The sequence below is a fragment of the Podarcis liolepis genome (genome assembly GCF_965112155.1).
Source record: "Podarcis liolepis genome assembly, chromosome: 6".
NCBI classification, from domain to species: Eukaryota; Metazoa; Chordata; class Lepidosauria; order Squamata; family Lacertidae; genus Podarcis; species Podarcis liolepis.
Genome location: NC_139559.1, coordinates 50567267 through 50585844, shown reverse-complemented (window position 1 = coordinate 50585844; position 18578 = coordinate 50567267). Strand labels below are relative to the sequence as shown.

General features: G+C 44.3%; 2 protein-coding genes across 5 annotated transcripts in view; one reads left to right on the top strand and one right to left on the bottom strand.

The window, feature by feature from the left end:
• The first annotated feature begins 82 nt into the window (after positions 1–82).
• Positions 83–6220, top strand: DPH2 (diphthamide biosynthesis 2). Its single transcript, XM_083509888.1, has 7 exons — positions 83–233; positions 867–1036; positions 2175–2287; positions 2775–2995; positions 3836–4468; positions 5269–5451; positions 5830–6220. The coding sequence occupies exons 2-7, from the start codon at positions 884–886 to the stop codon at positions 5952–5954; spliced, it is 1428 nt and encodes a 475-aa protein (XP_083366014.1). The 5' UTR covers positions 83–233; positions 867–883; the 3' UTR covers positions 5955–6220.
• A 4227-nt stretch (positions 6221–10447) lies between these two features.
• IPO13 (importin 13) overlaps positions 10448–18578 on the bottom strand; it is a 45171-nt gene continuing 37040 nt past the window's right edge. For 2 of the 4 annotated variants that reach the window (XM_083509885.1, XM_083509887.1), the window contains 5 exons: positions 14029–14095; positions 13691–13749; positions 13238–13327; positions 12690–12871; positions 10448–11906 (listed from right to left, as the gene is read on the bottom strand). In XM_083509885.1, the coding sequence (XP_083366011.1) occupies positions 11810–11906; positions 12690–12871; positions 13238–13327; positions 13691–13749; positions 14029–14095 (495 nt within the window). In that variant the 3' untranslated portion in view covers positions 10448–11809. Of the gene's footprint in view, positions 11910–12689; positions 12872–13237; positions 13328–13690; positions 13750–14028; positions 14096–18578 lie in introns of all 4 variants that reach the window. The other 2 variants (XM_083509884.1, XM_083509886.1) reach the window with 1 other exon arrangement.

The window sequence follows — 18578 nt, the reverse complement described above, 5'->3', positions numbered from 1 at the left end:
CGCGCTGATAGGCTTCCCGTTTATTCTACTTTTCCGAGGGCCTTGCTGTGTCGGGATCTTTTATTGGCTGCAAAGCTCCCTGCTAATGACGTAGGAGAGAGAAAGAGAAGCGTAGCGATAGAAAAAAGACGCGTTCCGATAGGGAAAGGAGCGCGGCGTTCTCATTGGGTGCCTTTAATCCCACCCAGGAAGTGTATTGGTGGCCATGTGGTGGATGTTGGGGGTTCCTCTAGGTGAGTAGAGTGACAGTAATGGGGCGCAGTAGTTGATGTTTCTTATGTCGGGCGGGCGCGCGGGCGGGGGGATACATTTGTTTTGTGTGCAAAGGGTTCCAGATTAAATTCCTGGCATTTCCAGGTAAGGTTGAGAAATGCTTCTGCCCGAAATGCCAGTCAGTCTTCTTGACAACATAGAACTAGAGCAGGCATAGGCAAACTCGGCCCTCCAGATTTTTGGGACTACAACCACCACCATCCCTAGCTAACAGGACCAGTGGTCAGGGATGATGGGAATTGTAGTCTCAAAACTTCTGGAGGGCAGAGTTTGCCTATGCCTGAACTAGAGAGACCGGTGGTCTGTCTGTGTAAGGAGCCTTCTGCTGTTTCCCAGGCCGCTTCAGTGCCCTTTTCTTGTCTCTCTCCTATTTCAGTGCATGTTTCTGAACGAAGGAGGCATTCTAATCAGTGTTAGTGATTAGAAGCATGGATACAAAGGGTTTTAGCTATGTCGGTTCCCTACTGATTCATACAGAATCTGATCCTGTAAATGTGACCTTGGAGAACTGAAGCTCAGGACCATTCTCATCCAGCATCTTGCTAGTAGTGGGATATTGCAATGCGGATGGGCATCACTTTGTATTTTTGTAGTTTGGATATAGGCCACCATGGCAACAGCATTCAGCAGTGATGGTGCTGAGGTTATGCAGCGGACCGTGATTCCTGCAGAAGCAAGTGGATGTCCCCCAACCACCAGGCTGGAAGAGTTCTATGAACTGGAGAGAGCAGCTGCATTTGTATCTGATAATGGCTTCACTAAGGTGAGACAGTAGTTTGCCCTTCGCCAGAAAGCTACAGGCATGAATGTCAGTTCTTCCCCTAGAGTTAGTGGACATCCCCGCCCCAAATAATCAAGTATTGGGGCACTAAATATGGGGGACTTTAAAAAGGTTTTGTTTACCAAGTATGTCAAACAAATAAATATGTAGAAACAGCTCACACACTACAGTATTTAAGGTTGAGATGTGGAATCCTCCCCCAAGGGCCACATCTCCCAGGGGGAACATGCCAGCGATGGGAGAGCTGAGGCTGCCCAAGGCACATCTCTTCTCCCCCCACCTTTTCCTTTTCACCAGTGATGTGAGGTGCTTTTTGGTGCTTTATTTTTCCACAAGGAAAAAATATGTTTCATAAGGTCATGAGCAACAATGAATGGATGCCAGCTGCAAATACAGCATTAGGCAAACTTGGCAGTTTCAAGTTTTTAGCTCTTGTTTGCTAAATGCAAGTAAAATAAAAAAAACAAATTAGACCATTCTCTAAGGCAGGTATTCTTCAACCTTTTCAGACCCAGGACCCACTTTTAACCCCAACATACTATGGAAACCCATTTCTTAATCTTTTATCATATATTTGCATGGTGGTAATGCTCCTGTTGTGACCCATCTTGGATCAGGCCGTGACCCAGCAGTGGGTCCAAGTCCACCTGTTGAAGGCCAGTGTTCTAGGGCATCACATATTGCCCTGTTCACACTATCCTAATTTTCAAAGGATTTTTTTCCAGTTCAGAATTGACTGGCAAACCCACATCACTGCTTACACATGTATGTCCATCCATTCTATTCTCTCTCCCCACCCATTCTTCCTCCTCTTTTTTTTTTTGCTTTTCTCTTTGCCCTTCCCTGCTGCAATTAAGCTTAGAGGAAATTTATTTCACTCAGTATGCAGGTTTTTGAGGGAGTCACAATGCAGATGGAGGGGTAAATTAACCCTCTCCCCAGTGCTGCCACCCTTACCCTTCAAACCCCTCCCCTCATGGCAATTAGACTTACAAGAAAAAATCCTGTCCGTGTGGATGGGACCTTTTCCTTCAAAACCTAATTCCCCAGGAAACCCACAGTACTGATAGCTGTGTACAGTGGACATGTCCTGAATAATTATCTTGGGTTTGTTTTGTAGGTTGCTCTTCAGTTTCCCGATGAACTCTTGCCAGATTCAGCAAGCATTGCTAGGAAGATGGAAGCAGCAACTGGCGCCAAAATGTACATTCTGGGGGACACATCATACGGCAGGTGAGGTCACAGCAGGAACCTCCTTCCACATAAACACATGATAGAAGCTCAGGCCCATAGTCCTATAGACACTTGGGAGTAAGCCTCATTGAAAACATGGAACTTAGTGCTAAGAACGTGCATAGGACTATAGTGCAGGCTTGCATTTTCAAGGGGTTCTATAGTAATATGTCAGCCTCTGGATGTTCAGCAGTCTCTTGACTGCCTCTGCTGGGGTGGGGGGACTATTTATGACAAGAGAGTAGGACTTTGGGATCATTAGTTGCTCCCCAGTTCCTGCATCTTTGGTGTTGGTAACAGAGTATTTTTATCATCTGCTGTCAGGCCTGGGGCTCCATGCATGCTGAGTGAGCTGGTGACAGGGGAAATCCAGTCTCTACAATGGCAACCCATTTACTACAAAGGAAGCATTTTTTGTGTGTGCTAGAGGTGGTAGGTGTTTTGAGGAAAGCTGCCCTCTATAGCTAATGCTGTTGCTTTTCTTTAGCTGTTGCGTGGATGAAGTGGCAGCAGAGCATGTGGGCGCTGAGGCTGTGGTGCACTACGGCCCTGCCTGCTTGAGTCCCTGCCGCAAGCTGCCCGTGCTCCATGTGTTTGGCCGCAAACAACTAGACGTGGCGCGCTGCACAGAAGTCTTCCGGGAGTTGTATCCAGACCCCCTAGCTCATGTGGTTGTGCTGAATGAAGTGGCCTATTTTCATTCTCTAGGTGAGACCATGGGGATCACAATGTTGGAGGTGGGTGGTATTCAAAAGATACATCAGGCCAGGATGGGAAAAAGCTAGTGGGCATCCTCTAACCGCAAACAGTGCTCTCCTTGCCAGTCCTGCCCTTTATGTCTTATCTGCCTTCCAATGTTACTCAGTCCCAGCTTTTAACCCTCTCTACTATCCTCAGGGCTAGATTAACCAGGAAATGCCTATTTCTCTCTGTGCTCCCCACCTCATTTGCCACTAGGATACTAGTTTGCAGTTTCCTCAACAATAACATTCTTCAGAGCAAAGCTAATAGACCTGCATGCTAATGTTCAAAGGCAAAACCACATAAATTAATCAGTTCAGTTTACTCCTTTGTAGTTTGAATGAACTAGGAATGTGGTCAGTTAATGCACAGATACCTGCCGAAGAGGCTTTTATAAGTTCTATGATTCTATGAAAATGAGAAAAGTCAAAACAGTACTCCTGTCAATGTTCCAATTTATATTTCTGATTTGGCGGCTGTAGGGGGTTGTTCTCTTTTAAAGGACCACAGAAGTAATATTTCCTTGTAATATTAGCTTTCAGTTAACTCCCCTCTGTTTACATCCTTTAAATCAGGGATGGGGAACCTATTGCTCTCCAGATGTTGTTGGACTAGAACTCTCATCATCCCTGACCACTGGCTATGCTGCATGAGGCTGATAGGAGTTCCCCATCACAGCTTTAAACCTAGTGTCTAGCACAAGGGCCCTTCCCTGTCCATGGAAGAGGCCTGCTGAGTATTTGGAACAGTGAGATGTGACAGTTATTGTCTCTAAATTGAATGACTTTTCATTTCTCTTCCCCTCAGATAACCTGGCCTCTCAGCTGCACCCCATTTATCCCAATGTAGTTTTCTCTCAACTGGATAACAAGGAACTTCAGCCAGTTCCCGGGCTGGTGCAGAAATTTGGGCGGAACTTTGTAGTAGACAGTCAGCATGGTCTTGACAACTACGCCATGTTCTACGTGGGTTGTGAAGGCCCAGAACTCACAAACTTCATGCTGAGCTGGAACCGGTGTCCCTTCAGCTCCTTTAATCCTCAGACAGGACAAGGCCGACGGGAAACATTGGATGTGAACCGGGCCCTGAGGCGACGCCTCTATCTAGTGGAGCGGGCACGGGATGCCCAAGTAGTGGGCATTGTGGTGGGCACTCTTGGTGTGGCAGACTACTTGTCTGTTCTGGAGCATCTGCGTGGCATCATTCAGCGGGCAGGCAAACGGGCCTATACCTTGGCTGTGGGTAAACCCAACCCTGCAAAGCTGGCAAACTTTCTAGAGGTGGACATTTTTGTGTTGGTAGCCTGCCCACAGAACTCTTTGCTTGATTCAGCTGACTTCTACCGGCCTGTGGTCACACCCTACGAGCTGGAGATGGCATGCAATCCAGCACGGACCTGGACAGGCAGCTATGTCACAGATTTCCGCCACCTCCTACCAGGTAATAGTAGGCTTCGTAACTGGAGAAATGAGTAGAGGCAACAACCAGTGAGCTCCTTTCACACCAGACTCTGGAAATTATGTTTGGTCACACACTTCCAAAATTCTCTCTGCAGGCATAAGGGTTTGAAAGTTGTTTATTATAATAACTTGAGTTTCACGATGAATTGCAATTTCAGACTCATAAAAGCTGCACAGCTCTACCAATGCTCTTGGGCCTGCCCTGAAGGCATAGTCTGCTGCAGCAGCAATGACCATAAAGTTCCCTACACCCACACAAAGACCAGCGGCAGGGAACAATTTCTACATTGGGGATAATTCAAATACACAGGGTTGTATCCAAAATAGTAACATGTCCTGTCAGTGCAAAGACTTTCACTCGCGCAATGAAACTCCCCCCTCCTCTTGCCCTGAATCTATTCTAGGGGTTCCCCTAACCCTTCAGAGCTGGTTTGGGAAAGGAGGAAGTGGGGAAGTTCCATTGTGCAAGCAAATATAATTGGGCTATGCTTACCTCCCATAGTCCTCTCCACATTTGCCATATGAAATGGTGGTCAATGGAGGGCAAGGCAGTGGGGAGCTCAGTGTGGTGTAGGTGCAGGAAAGGAAGCATCAGAGTAGCTATGCTCTTATCAAGTTGGGAATGTTGGGAAGCCAGGCGAGTAATGCCAACCCCACCCACTGCTGTTTTTCCATGTGCTAATTCTGCACGTCTTGATCATCCTTAGGTGGGTAAAAGTAGGGCATGATTCTGGATGGGCCAAGCTTAGCTGTTACTCTTTCCCTTGCTGTTGCCTGCAGGAGCATGTGCGCACACCCCTTTCCCAGACAAGGTTTCAGAGGTGGACAGTGAACCCAGCATTTCACTCATCACCGGCGAGCTACGCTCAACTTGTCTTTCTACAGCACCAGACCCAGAGCCAAGCTCTGGCACTTCTGTGACCTGCCGCAGCTATATGCATATGGCTGAGAGTAGCCCAGCAGGTATGTGTCCGAGGGGTCGGGAATGGATTATGTTAATGGTCCACACAAATGGTGGCAAATCTCATCTGTTAGGACCTTTCTTGTGACTAATGGTTGTTCCTGGGAGATGAAAATGGCTGTTTTGAAGTCTGTTATGTGGTGAATGTTTCAAAGGTTTATGCTAGTGTCAGAATAGCAATTAGCAGCCTAGTCGCCTTCCTCCATTTACAGTTGCAGTAACGAGTGGGGCAGTGGGCCCCGTGGGCTCTTTCATCCATAATCTTGAATATACTGTAAGCTCTGTTCTCTTCCAGAGTGGTGTCTGGAATTCAGCTTGGGGAAATCATTTATGCCATGATCATTGTTCTTGTTTGATTGTTGTTGTTGTTTTGGTCTTAGCCTCATTTTTGGAGTCACGAAGCTGGCGGGGGCTGGAGCAGCAGCTGGGGCAGTCAGCAGTCACAAAAGCTGTGGCTGGACGACGGGGGATTGCCATTGCATATGAAGATGAGCCTTCTGGATGACAGTACCAGCCGGGCCATGCTGAGAAAAAGTTGCCTTCCTTTTCTGCATCTAGATAACCAAACATGGTTTTTATCACAACCTTCTTCCTCCTACCCACAACTAGACACATGTATAAGGCAAGGAATATCACTTTCCCTGGCCTGGACATTCCTCTTGGTGGATGGACAGATCAACATTTTAACTGGCTGACATCTACAATACAGTAGTTCTGCCAAATGGTGTTTTTTATGTTAAGAAGCTAAGTAAACCTATTCTTCTCACTGTGCTCTCAATTGTGCTGGTATTTATCTGTGCACATAAAGCAGCCCTGGGCTAAGAGTGGCAGCACAGTAGACTTGGGGTTCTGTTGGGGTAACAGGGGTGTGTAGCATTGCAGCTTAATTCACATGTGAAATTATACCACAGATCCCCATTTATCCAGCTTCCACTGGCAAGTGGAAGTTATAGTTAGCTATAACTTAGGGCACTCTTGGAAGCCAATCGTGCTCCTACATGCCCAGGCTCAACCTCTGCCATATTCTCATACATGGGAAAAAGGAGGTCAGAGTGCGATTGAGGAGGGAGTGCAGGTTTCTATACTCTGGTTGAACCTTGAGCTAATCCACACCACCCAGTGTTAAAGGCGTAACTAGAAGTCGAGAAAAGTTTTCCTATTGAGGCTAGGATTTTGTATCCTCGAGGAGTTAATTTGCTGATAGCATGAGGAATTGAATTTTAGGACTCAGAAGCAAGAACCAGGCTTTGAATAGCTGGTGTATAAGAATCCTATGATAAAGAGCCAGTATAGTGGGTAGAGTGCTGAACAGGACTTTGGAGACCAGGGTTCATATGCCCACTCAGCCATGAAGCTCACTGGGTGATCTTGGGCCACTCAACTCACTACAACCCTGTAAGGTGGGTTGAAGGTAAAATGGGGAGAAGTATATATATCTCCTTGATATCTCTTTGGAGGAAAGGCAGGATACAAATGTAGTAAATAAATAAGAACAGTCTTGCTGCATTAAACCAAAGGCCCATCTTGTCTAGGATCCTGTTTCCCACAGTGGGCAACCACATACCTACACCTATGGGAAGCACACAAGAACATGAGAGGCAATGGCATCCTATAGAAACAAGTAGAAATGGAGTCCTATAGTTCTCCATACAGTTATGCTCCTACAAAATATGCATTGTCTGCTCAGGTGGAGGTTACATATTTTGCAGCTCTTTGGAGTTTAAAAGCACAGACTGAAGAAAGGGGTGGCTGTTGATCTGTGTTAAAGAGTTGTGTACTAGCATCTTTCCTCCCAGTAGCAGGATAGGGTACAGTGGTGCCCTGCAAGACGAATGCCTCGCAAGACGGAAAACTCGCTAGACGAAAGGGTTTTCCGTTTTGGAGGTGCTTCGCAAAACGAATTTCCTATGGGCTTGCTTCGCAAGACAACAATGTCTTGCGAGTTCCTGCTGGTTCCCCCCCCCCTTTTTCTAAGCTGCTAAGCCGCTTGTCAGCTGATCCGATCAGCAGATAAGCCGCTAATAGCGCTAATCCGCTAATCCTTCAATGGGCTTGCTTTGCAAGACGAAAAAAACCGCTAGACGAAGAGAATCACAGAACGGATTCTTTTTGTCTTGCGAGGCACCACTGTATGTTTATCCACTCGTCATTTCTGACCCACAAGCATAAGTCACTGACATCCTTAGATGTGTACCATCCAATATAATGCTCAAAGTTATTTCTGTTGAACATGCCTATCAAACAGAAAGGAGAAACATCATTCCATATCCTAATAGAGAATAAAAATATAACACATCTGGCACTGTGTTGTGTAAACATCTGCCATCCAATCAGGAATCAAAACAGCATTGAGCACAAGGTACAAGATGTACCAGGTAAGGGATATATACATCCCTTAAGTCAAGAACCTACTTCAGTTAAAGCTAGTAACATTTTTAAGACTTAGAATAATTTGCCAATAAAAAAACCATTTTTAAACACTACTTGTATACCTTGCTATGCCAAATAAAGTTCTATTTTAAATTCATTGGCATCCTTCCTTTCTCCTTATTTGGGCAACTTTTCTGAAGCATTAATACACCCAAATCAACTTCATAATTGTTTATCAGATAATAGGAGGGCCACTGTATGCTATGCACATTACAGCCCATCTGGCCAATGCTCTTAGTATCTGGCTGCGTATGTATGATCCCTGGGGTGGGGGATTGTGATACATACCAGCAAAAAAGAAAAGTCATGGGAGTGGGAGAGATAGTAACTGGTAGAATGGGAACCTCCAGAAATGAGCACAGCATAAAATAGCACAGGGTAGTACAGAGAAGTATATACCCAGTGTTCTAAACTTCCATTGTTCTAGGCACATTTTCGACAGGGAATTCCATTAGCGCAAGTAGCTTCTGAGCTCTGGGTGCAGTACTGCGCCTAAAATTTCAGATTAAAACTGCAGAGTGGAAGGAAAGGACCTTTTTCTGCCTCTTCACTTCCAGAGCTCAAGAATATTAGTGGGGTGGGCAGTGGAAGGACTAAACCATGTGAAAAATGAACATAATATTTTAGCTGCAGTTCATTCATTTTCAGCTTTGCATTCTTGTTACAAAAAAGTGTGCCTAGACATTCCATTGTTGCGCCCATACCCTAAGTTTAAGGTGCCATTTAGCTCCTAGCTTTCATATTTCTGTTTATAACACTGCTTACACCATGTCATAGCTGCTTTCCTGGTCTCCTGCTCACCTTCTGCTGCTGTTATAATAGTTTGCTGAAGTGAGAGGGGCATCCTGTAGCAGGCCAAGGCCCTAGAAGCGGTCAGGTGAGTTATTTTACACCAGGGTGGCTAACCATTGGCCTTTCAGATGTTGTTGAACTACAATTCTCACAAGCCCCAGCCACCATAGCCATTAGGTGTAATGGTAGCCCATCATAATTAGGAGGGCACCACATTGGCTATACCTGTTTTACACGGCCACCCGCGATGTAGAGAAGTCACACACCTCTACCCTTCACACATGGTCCAAAAAGTGAAGAAAGAGACCACCACATAGCAATAGCTTAAGAGTTATAGACAGAAAGGCTAAGATAGACAAGAGTGGGGCAAACAAGAATACTTAATAACCAAGGAAGTATGCAACTCCATAAGCCATACTACAAAATGCAGCATAACTGTGAAGAAGCCGTGTTTAGACATTAGCACTGCTCCTAATCTCCGTAAGTTTGTTTCCTCTGAACATTATTTTCAGAACATCACCTCCACATTCCATTCGCCAACTGCCATGCCATGCCAGACAAAAAAAAAAGCACAAGAAAGGTTTAACAGGCAGTCTTTTGCACAAGCTAGTAATGATTATGTTGCTTTTTGCTCCATGCTGCAAAGTAAGATTCAGCTCCATGGCCTCTTACAGTCTCTTGCTTGTACCTTCTATTCTACTTATACCACCTACGAAGACATGGGTCAAGTGCTGTTTGCAATGCAAGCTCATCAGTCAAGGTCCTGGGCAGTAGTTGCATAGGTATCAGGATCCGGAAAGCAGCAACATCATATGCTAAGCCCTGTAGCAGCCCATGACCACACCAGTGATCAATACCTTTCCTAATAAGGCAAAGTGTGGAGTGCTTAGATAAGCAGCATGGAAGTAAGAGCTTCAAATAAATAACTGAAAGGTATAGCACACAGCCTCAAAATGCTACTTTTTAAAGGAATGTTTCAGTGCAAAGAACACCAAACAGAAACACTGAAATCAGCGGAAAGAGAGAAGGTGCAGCAATGTACCACATGCCCAAACCTAGAAGGCACATTCTCTGCCAAGTACTGCTTGTTTTGTGCATTAATGTAGATACTTCTCTTTACTGGGGTGTAATCATGGCCACTGCTATAGAAATACCAGAGTACTGCTTTTTCCCTAATATAGCCAACTATACTTTGTTCTTTCCATGTGCATTGTGAAGGTTTTATAGCTATTCAAGATAAGCCACCAAGCCACCTTATAGATTACTTAATTACAGATCATTACTCCAATTTCTGATCAAAACACATAAACTACTTAGTTGCACTGATTAGTTAAACATTAAGTCCACATTTGATGTGAAGATTTCTGATGTAATTTGACTTTTTTAACCAGTTACTTAACAAGCCAAGATTACACAAAATGCTTATCTTGTTTCCAGATTCAAAGTACTTCATCTGCCTGAACTGGAACAACCCTTACTTGGAAAAATATACGGTATACCTATTCACTTTTCAAGACTTGACCTAGAACAGTGCATTGTCAGTATGCTACTTTTTGCATTTACTTAAGATGCCTGATTTTGTTTCAGCTTCTGTTGTCCCATAAGCATATTCTTCCTGAAGAACATGTTTTGCCTTGGAAATGCAGAAGCTCCAGCTGATGTCTACATTAACCTCTAGTACAGCAGTTCTCAAACCACTTTTTCCATGGACCACTTGGAAAATGCTGTGGATGGTGCAGGGCTCAGCCAGCTACTTTTTTGTTTTATAACTCATACTCTAAATAACTGCAGTCTTTTATTTCTAATGCGATGGATATGCCTGTTTTTTGTGAGCAACGTTCTGTGAAGTCCATCTCCATCATCAGAAAATATAAAGTGCAGGGCCAAGTACAGATACTTTTGACCACTCCACAAACCACCTCAATGGAGCCTGCAAATGTGTTTGAGAACTGCTCCAGTACTTACCACACTGGTATCTGCTATTGTTATTTAGATGGTTCAGTTGTTACTTTGGTAAGCTCTTGTTAAATAGAAAGGATTGACTAAGGTTCAAGCCATCCCAACCTGCTTTTATGTAAACTGAGCTTCGCTACCGAGGGATAGGAAACATTACAGCAAGTCCCAAGTTAGGAACCTAACTCATGTTGTATGGGGAGACTGAAACTGGCCCTGGAGTCATTCTGAATTGCACATTTGCTCAACCTGGTTAGTCTCCAAACCTGCAATACCAACAGTCCCCCATATGAAAATGATTTGCTCCTCTTCCATCCTTCCACCATAAACAGTAGCACACCCTCAGATCCATTGTCACATCTTGATCTTCAGCTGCAGAAGCAACCAGGGACATTTTTCATCAGAGCGCGTAAAGGTGGCGGCAACCCTTTTAAATGAACCTAGAAACTATCATTCATATTACAGGCTAGTATGATAATATGCCTTCCACGGGATGCTCCTATAGATTGTTGCCTGCAAAAAGTAAATTTGAACTGGTTATGCAACTTTGCCAGCACACCAAGAAATGCAAAGGCTGGCAGGTATGCTTCCTTCTGAGAAGCTAACTTTGATTCTTTCCAATACTTTGTTGCAGAATTTGGATTTCTTCTTTGTCCAAAACGACATCATACTCTTCTTTATTACCCGTTAGGCTAGGGCAGCTATAAGTGCAACTGCAGCTGCTACAGCTTTTTACCCTCCCCTGCCCAATATTGTCCAGAAGTTACATCTCTTCCCCCAATTCACCAAACACCACAGCTTAGAAATAGCCTTAATATAATTCAAGGCTGCAGGGCCTTCCACTTCAGTCAGACACAAGCTGCCTCATGCAGGGCAAAGGCAGACTCTTTAGGAACAGACAATACCACAGATATGTCTACAGGAGTGTGCCGGGAAAACAAGGGGCAATCATTGCACCAGTCTAGCAGGGGGAGGAAATATCCTCAGCTCCAGCCTGTGCTCCAAGTCCTTGTAGCCTGCTGCCTCTGAACATGCAGGAGGGATGGACAAACAGCTCATTCTTGAGAGGAGCAGCCTCAGCAGGTTAGTTGTGGTTATCGTCCTATGAGCTGGTTCAATAGCAGCGTTAGGCAGTGGCAGGTAGCCAGCAGATCTGTTCATGCTCCTGTTTTGCTACATGGCCCCTCAGTAGTCTGCTGTGTATTCGGTACCATGCAGTCCTCGGCACAGCAGCGTGAACTCCTTTACCATCTCCTTCACACGCCGTTTGTTCACACGCTCTCTGCTAACACAGAAAAAGAATGATGAAAGTCTGATATATAAGAATGGTGAATAAATCACTTAAAAAACCAGCTAGAGCTGAGTCGGATGTTCCCATACGCAAGGGCACCACCCAGTGCCAAACCCATGGAATCCCCAGCACTGAGAGCTGGGCACTGCAGACGTGCTCCACACAGCTACTATAATCATTGCTGCCCTCCATTAAGACATCCTCTTTCAAATAACTCATGTTCCTGTTCTGCAAATTTTCGTTCACCAATGCATCTCAGTTCCTCGGTGGCTGGATTAATCTAGTGAATCCTACTCTTCCAGCCATAAGAATACAAAAAGAGCCTGCCAGAACAAGCCAATGGCCCGATACAGCAGGCTCTGCTTATGTTCCTGTTATAATTATTAAATGCTGGTGAATTCATGGGTTTTTACATGGAGTAGCAGGGGCTTAAAGGAGAAACCAAAGCAACACCAAGATAGGTAGCATGTCTCTACAAGGATAAAAACTCAAGTTCATGTTTAGTTTCCATGCTACCCTTTTCTATTTACCTCTACTTTATATAAATACCTTGAACCTTTCTGAACATCTTAATTAATTTACTAAAAAAAATAAACAAGCTCTTTATTGTAGAAGATTCTGGGGAGGACTGTTGAACCTGGGGAAATGTTCAGTATCTATCATGATCACTCATGACAATTTGGGGGCATAGACAGAAAGCTGAAGAGCCAAGAAACCCCTTCACACATCTTCCCCAACTCAGTCTTCCAGAAAAGTCTTCAAGAGAAAGTTCACCTGAGAATTTGCTGGCTGAAGATTTCCTTTTGTTCAGGGCTGACACGGGCTGATGGAAAACCATCCTGCTGCATCACTTCCTTGATCCAGACACTCAAGTAACTGAAGCAGTGCTTGTTGAGAGCAAAGAGGATCTCAGCAAAGTGATCCATCAAGTTGCGTGCAGCCTGGCCACCTACACCCTGCAGATGGAGCAAATCCAGTTAACACCAGACAATAATCCTCCCAGGAGACTGCACTGAAGGAAGCATTACATTACAAACCTAAGAAGGCTCCAGCAGATTGCATCAAGGAAATGTTTTTAAAAAGGAAGTGGCCAAGGTGGCACACTTGCTTGGGAGTAAGCACCACTGAACTTAGTGGAACACGCTTCCAAGAAAGACATTAAATACTAGATCAGGCTGCAAATCATTCAGGGATATTCTGGTTAGAAGGGAGCTGAATTAATAAAAGATACTGGAATAAGTGCAGCTTATCTGTGAGCATGGCTCCTTCCAGTTATTCCTTCTAATTGTCCCTGACTTAGCTTGAAAAGCCCCACTCCTTACCTCAAGCACAGCCTGCAGCAGCATTTTGCCATTCTCATGTACCACTTGTCCCACCGGTGGAATCTCCCCACAACGTGGCAATAACTCAGTCTGTAAGAAACAGTGAGAAGGAGTTGATGCAAACTATATTGCTATAACTCAGATATATAGCCATCTCCCATGTGGGAGACGAGAACATTCCTGTATACATGTCCAAACAGAGTGGAGGCATATACAGTTAGGAGAAAATGCCTCCATACAAAAAATCCCAACTGCAAAAGAAAATAAAAAGGCCCAAATGGCAACTTATGAAAGGAGAAGCTCCCTTCTGGAATTTCGAGGCGGCTCCCTCTCACCAGTTCTGGGTGCTTCTCCATCCTGTCCCAGCACAAGTGCTTCCAAGCCACTTGGCTGAAACGCAACTCTGCCTGTACCATTGGCCAATGGCAGATCTAGCAAAAGCAAAACACTCACAAAAAAGCCACAGGCAGCTTTGACAGTTGGTGCTTCAGGGAACTTCAAGGAGATCACACCTAGAGGGAAAGCAACACTTCAGGACTCAGCTAACACAATTCAAAGCTTTCCACAAGAGTGGGGAAGGAAAGGAGCCTTCCCTTCTCCAAGCACAAGGACTTTATATGGAGCTTCAGCTGGTCTGATTTGAGGGGTGTTTCTACATCAAACATGCAGGCTGCTGTCATATATCTGAACCTTTAAGAAACACTGCCTCATTTGGCTATATCAGCTTTCCCAATTGCATCAAGGGAGCTCAATTTTTGGATAGCTTAGTCTTACGGGGCCTGCCTACTCACCACAATGGAATACTGCTTTGACATCCAGGCTGCTACACAGGAACAGGTCAGGTTTCCGTTTGAGTGCCTGCAAGGTACACACACATACACAGACAATAAACACAGCTCTGGCAAGCCAGAGGCAAAAAAGTGCCACAGAATAGCTCCCTGGCCAAGACCCCCATGTGCACTTACCTGGCCATCAGCCATGGTGCACAGTAAGTCAGATATGGCAGGAAGGGAAAGAACATAAGTAGGACACTTCTGAAGTCAAGGGCATCAAGGACTCCAGGTAATTAAGAGCCTCTGAAGACACATGTAATTGAAACATTACCTAGAAACAACCTACTAGGATTCCTACTTTGCTACAAATGAAGAAATCTAGAGATGTGGGAATTCTTTTCTACACCACCAGGAAAGGGGGCTCATCTAGTTTCAGTATTCCTGTTAAACTACAAAAAGGCTGATTTTACTTGTGACTTAATATAAATATTGCTGCCTCGCAGCTTATTTCAGCACCATAGACAGCAAGCACAGGCAAGAATTCTGCAAGCCTATCCATTTCAGCACCTTGGACAGCAGTCCCCACTGTTACTTCCATTCCTGAAGGACCTAAACATCTGCTCCACCATGGCATTCACAAAACAAGGTGAGACCTATTAACAAACAGGGCCCTAAACAACTTATACTCCTATATAGCTATGTGAAGTATGTGCTTTTTCAATGAAGCACGATCTTCCGGGGCTGCAGAAGTATTGCTTGTTGTACCTGCAACTGTATACCAATCGCTGCAATGACTAGCTTCCAAAGCTTTGTATTCTCAGTTTCCACTCTACATGCCTTGATTGTCCACTTGTTCATCACCCAGGTGGAAGGAACAAAGAGAGTTAAGGGAAGGGCTGTAATTCAGTGGCAGAGCATCTGCCTTGCACACTGAAGCTCTCAGGTACAATTTCCGACATCTGCAGGTAGGGCTGGGGATGTCCCCTGCCTGAAACCTGTTAGAGTCACTACCAATCAGTGTAGACAATACTGAGCTAGATGGACCAATGGTTTGACCTGGTGTAAGGCATCTTCCTATGATCCAATGTTATGTCCTTTTCTGTCATGCAATGGTAAATATCTGCTTGGTGCTAATCTGCAGGGTTTTCGATGGTTCTTGTATTGCAAATGCTACTGTTAAAACTGCTACGGAATATTGCTAATACTCTAAAGTTTTAAAAATGATTTTTATTCCATCACCCTAGTAAAGAATGTTTTGTTTGTTTGCATCCCTCCAAGTACTGTTTTACATATTGAGGGCCAGTTTCAACTAATGAGCCCCACTAGCGGAACTACAGCAATGGGGCTTCCCCTCTTCCCTCTCCCTGCACCCAAATGGGCTGGAGAAGGGCCACGAGACCCCCCCCCCCAAAACAGCCTGCAGGAGGAAGAAAGGGGGCATCATTCCATATGGCAAGATGAAGCGCTTGCTTTGACAGAATGATTGCAATAGTGCTATGTTGAATTCCTCCCACAATGTGTTACAGCCAACTAAGTGGAAACAGATTTGCTTAGTACACAGTGCATTGTGAGCCACCAGTATAGAAATAGATAAAAAGGCCAATTAAATCAAATGTCTGAGCCCACACATCTTTGTATTCCATTACTGAAACATTTGCTCATATCCAAAGTGATGCAAATTAAACCATGCAGAATAAATTATATTAATACCTATACAGGTTTCAATAAACAATTTAGCCAATATACCACATAATGACAGCCAGTTAAAGGAACCTCAGTGCTAGCTCGCAATATGCTCATGACTTGACACTAACCCTTTGTCTCTCTCAACAACTACCTTTGTATCAAAGCAACCTTATGGTGGTGCGCTAAAACTAGGACCTCTAAGAACAAACTTAAAATTTTCATCTAAACACCTATGCTAAAGGAATGACTCTAGTGTTCTGACATTTTAAGCAATTAAAATTGTTCCAACAAAAGATCATTCTTTTGCGTCTCCCTTTCCTCTTCACTTCTTTTTTTCTTCTACATGGCAGTACACACACACAATTTCAGGAAAGTTCAAATGTATATTTAAGCCAAGGCTGCTGGTCTTCTGATTTAGGGATAATATAGGCATTAGTGGGGCAATACTTGCAAATCAAGATTATTTGATTTTTGAACAAAGAAAGGAAAATGGTATATATTCTTGCATAATTCTGCCCACAGACACAACATTTATGTTTCACAATGTACCAGTCCACTTGAATGGACAAGCAGTGTTGTTACATACTCAATGGTCTTCTCATTTTAGCAAACTGACCCTTCTGCTAGGCCTGTATTCTAGTCTCACTAGATGGCTCCAAAGGAAGTGCATGCCAGATGCTGATGCTGTGAAGAATTTTCCTACTGATTTGTCTCCACACTAAGCATGAGGAGAGAACATTCCCCTCGAATTTCAGATTTCTCACATATTCCTATATCCAGTGTCTTTTAACTTGGTTGTTGGGACAGAACAAGCCTGGGCATGGGCCACCAGTTGGGCAAGTTAAACAAACAGCATATGTTAACGTAAGTCTTCTAGGGCATTGCCAATTTAGGCTTACTCCAAGAGAGAAGGGTATAGGTGACATTCTGCCAATGAGACAATGTCAGCAAATTATAGGAAACTGGCAGACTGCAGAAGCTGCACTTTCAAATGCAACCCAGTCCTCCTTGCCTCATACAGAATCCAGAACCATGCGTAGTTTGGAACCATGTTACCTCAAGGGTCATATTCTCCCATATGAATCCACTCTGCCTCTTTTGTTTTAGTTGAGTTCTTGCTCCAGGTACTACAGGTATATGTAGGCTGGTAGCCACAAAGAGCATGACTCTTTGGGTGATGGCAGCCTGCCCTTGGAAGTATCTCTCTAGAGAGTCTGCTAAGATGCATTTTGGTGCATGGCCCAAACATCTTTTTAGCAAGGCAGTTGGAAGATGAAGAGTTTCAAATGCTGGACTACTGTAATTAATCTTTTAGTTACAAGTGTTTCAAATATTGCTTCAGAATTTTATTGTATCTTATTGTAAGCTGTTTTGTGGGACTGGCGGACCAGGAGGTAGTATTTTATTTTTTACTCAAAGAAAGAATGAAAGTGCTAATGACAATATGGGGAAGAACCAGTATATCAGCTGCCTCTCTCTCCTCTTTTGGGGTGTGTGTTAAGTTTTAATGTGAATGCTGAGAGATAGCAAAAGTGCAATGGGACTTAGGCTCACAGATGAAGTAGAATAAGAGACAATGAGAACGCCAGTGACCCCAAGATGGAGGGTGCAGTGTCTCCAGACCACCAGCTTTCACATCTCCAAAAGAAGTGGTGAACAAAACATACTGGGCACTAGTAGCTAAATCAGCCCAAACCCAGGCAACTTCTAATTTGAGCTTCTCTCAAAGTATATGGAGGCAAACAAACAATATTTATTCAACCAAGGGAGGAAAGTGTGTGTGTATATATATATATATGCAAGAGAGGAAGACATACAATATAAAAAAGTATTAATAGCATTGTTTTGAGTCCACTGAAACACTACTGCTTTAATTTCCAGCATGGGCCAAACTATGACACCCACTGTCCCAGACACAGTGCTGCATTTTTTAACTCTTCAGGATGAATATTGGCTGGTGATTAGGTCTCATCTGGATGCAGTCAGTCAGAAGATCTGGGGTCCCAAGTTGTTCCATGTCGAACCGCATGAGCTACTGTGGGGCTTTCAACTGTGTCTGGATGTCCCAGGGGCTTCTCCTAGTCCCCTCTCTTCACATCTCCCATTCCAACTGCCTTTTCCTTCATCTGGCTAAAGCTACTCCCTATCCCCCTCCTAGGATGAGATTGTTCCAACCCTTTCCTGAGAACATGGATCCACCATAGGGCTCCACCTATATAATTATAACTGATCTCAGTATTTGATATTTAACTGTACACTGTTAGCTGACATCTCCTTAACATGATGACAAAACAAGAATAAGAACTCTAAAGGGTGGCATTTTAATTTTGCGATTTGCTGTTGTCAAATTTCAGAATTTTCTGGAAGTTCGTTACTGTGTTACTGAAGAGAAGTGCGAGATTTACAGTAACGTATTAGCTGATGGTCAGGGGTCCCTTTACCTTTACCTATTAGCAACATTGCCTCCCATATTTGCATCTGTATTAACTGCCACAAGGGGGAGCTAAGCACTCAGACACTTCCCCCATCGCAGTATACAGAAACCCCATTAGGCAACAATAAACCAGAGCCAACGAGAGAGCATCTTATTACAGTCAGGAGATCAATATATAAGATCCCACCCAATTCTGCTCCATCAGTTCTTAGTGCTGCAGCTTATTTTCAGTCTAGGGATTGCTCATTCTAATCCACTTGCTGGGGGTGCTTCATCCTTCACTTACTCCAGGGAATGATACCCACCAGCCTCTGTTTGTATTCCACCACCACTGCTTTGCCCTGCCCTGTGCATGATGTCATTACAGCATTAGAGACAGAGCTCTATGGAAGATGCACAATCTTGGGGGGGGGGGACAAAACACCAGACACAGGAAGCCTTGGCAGAA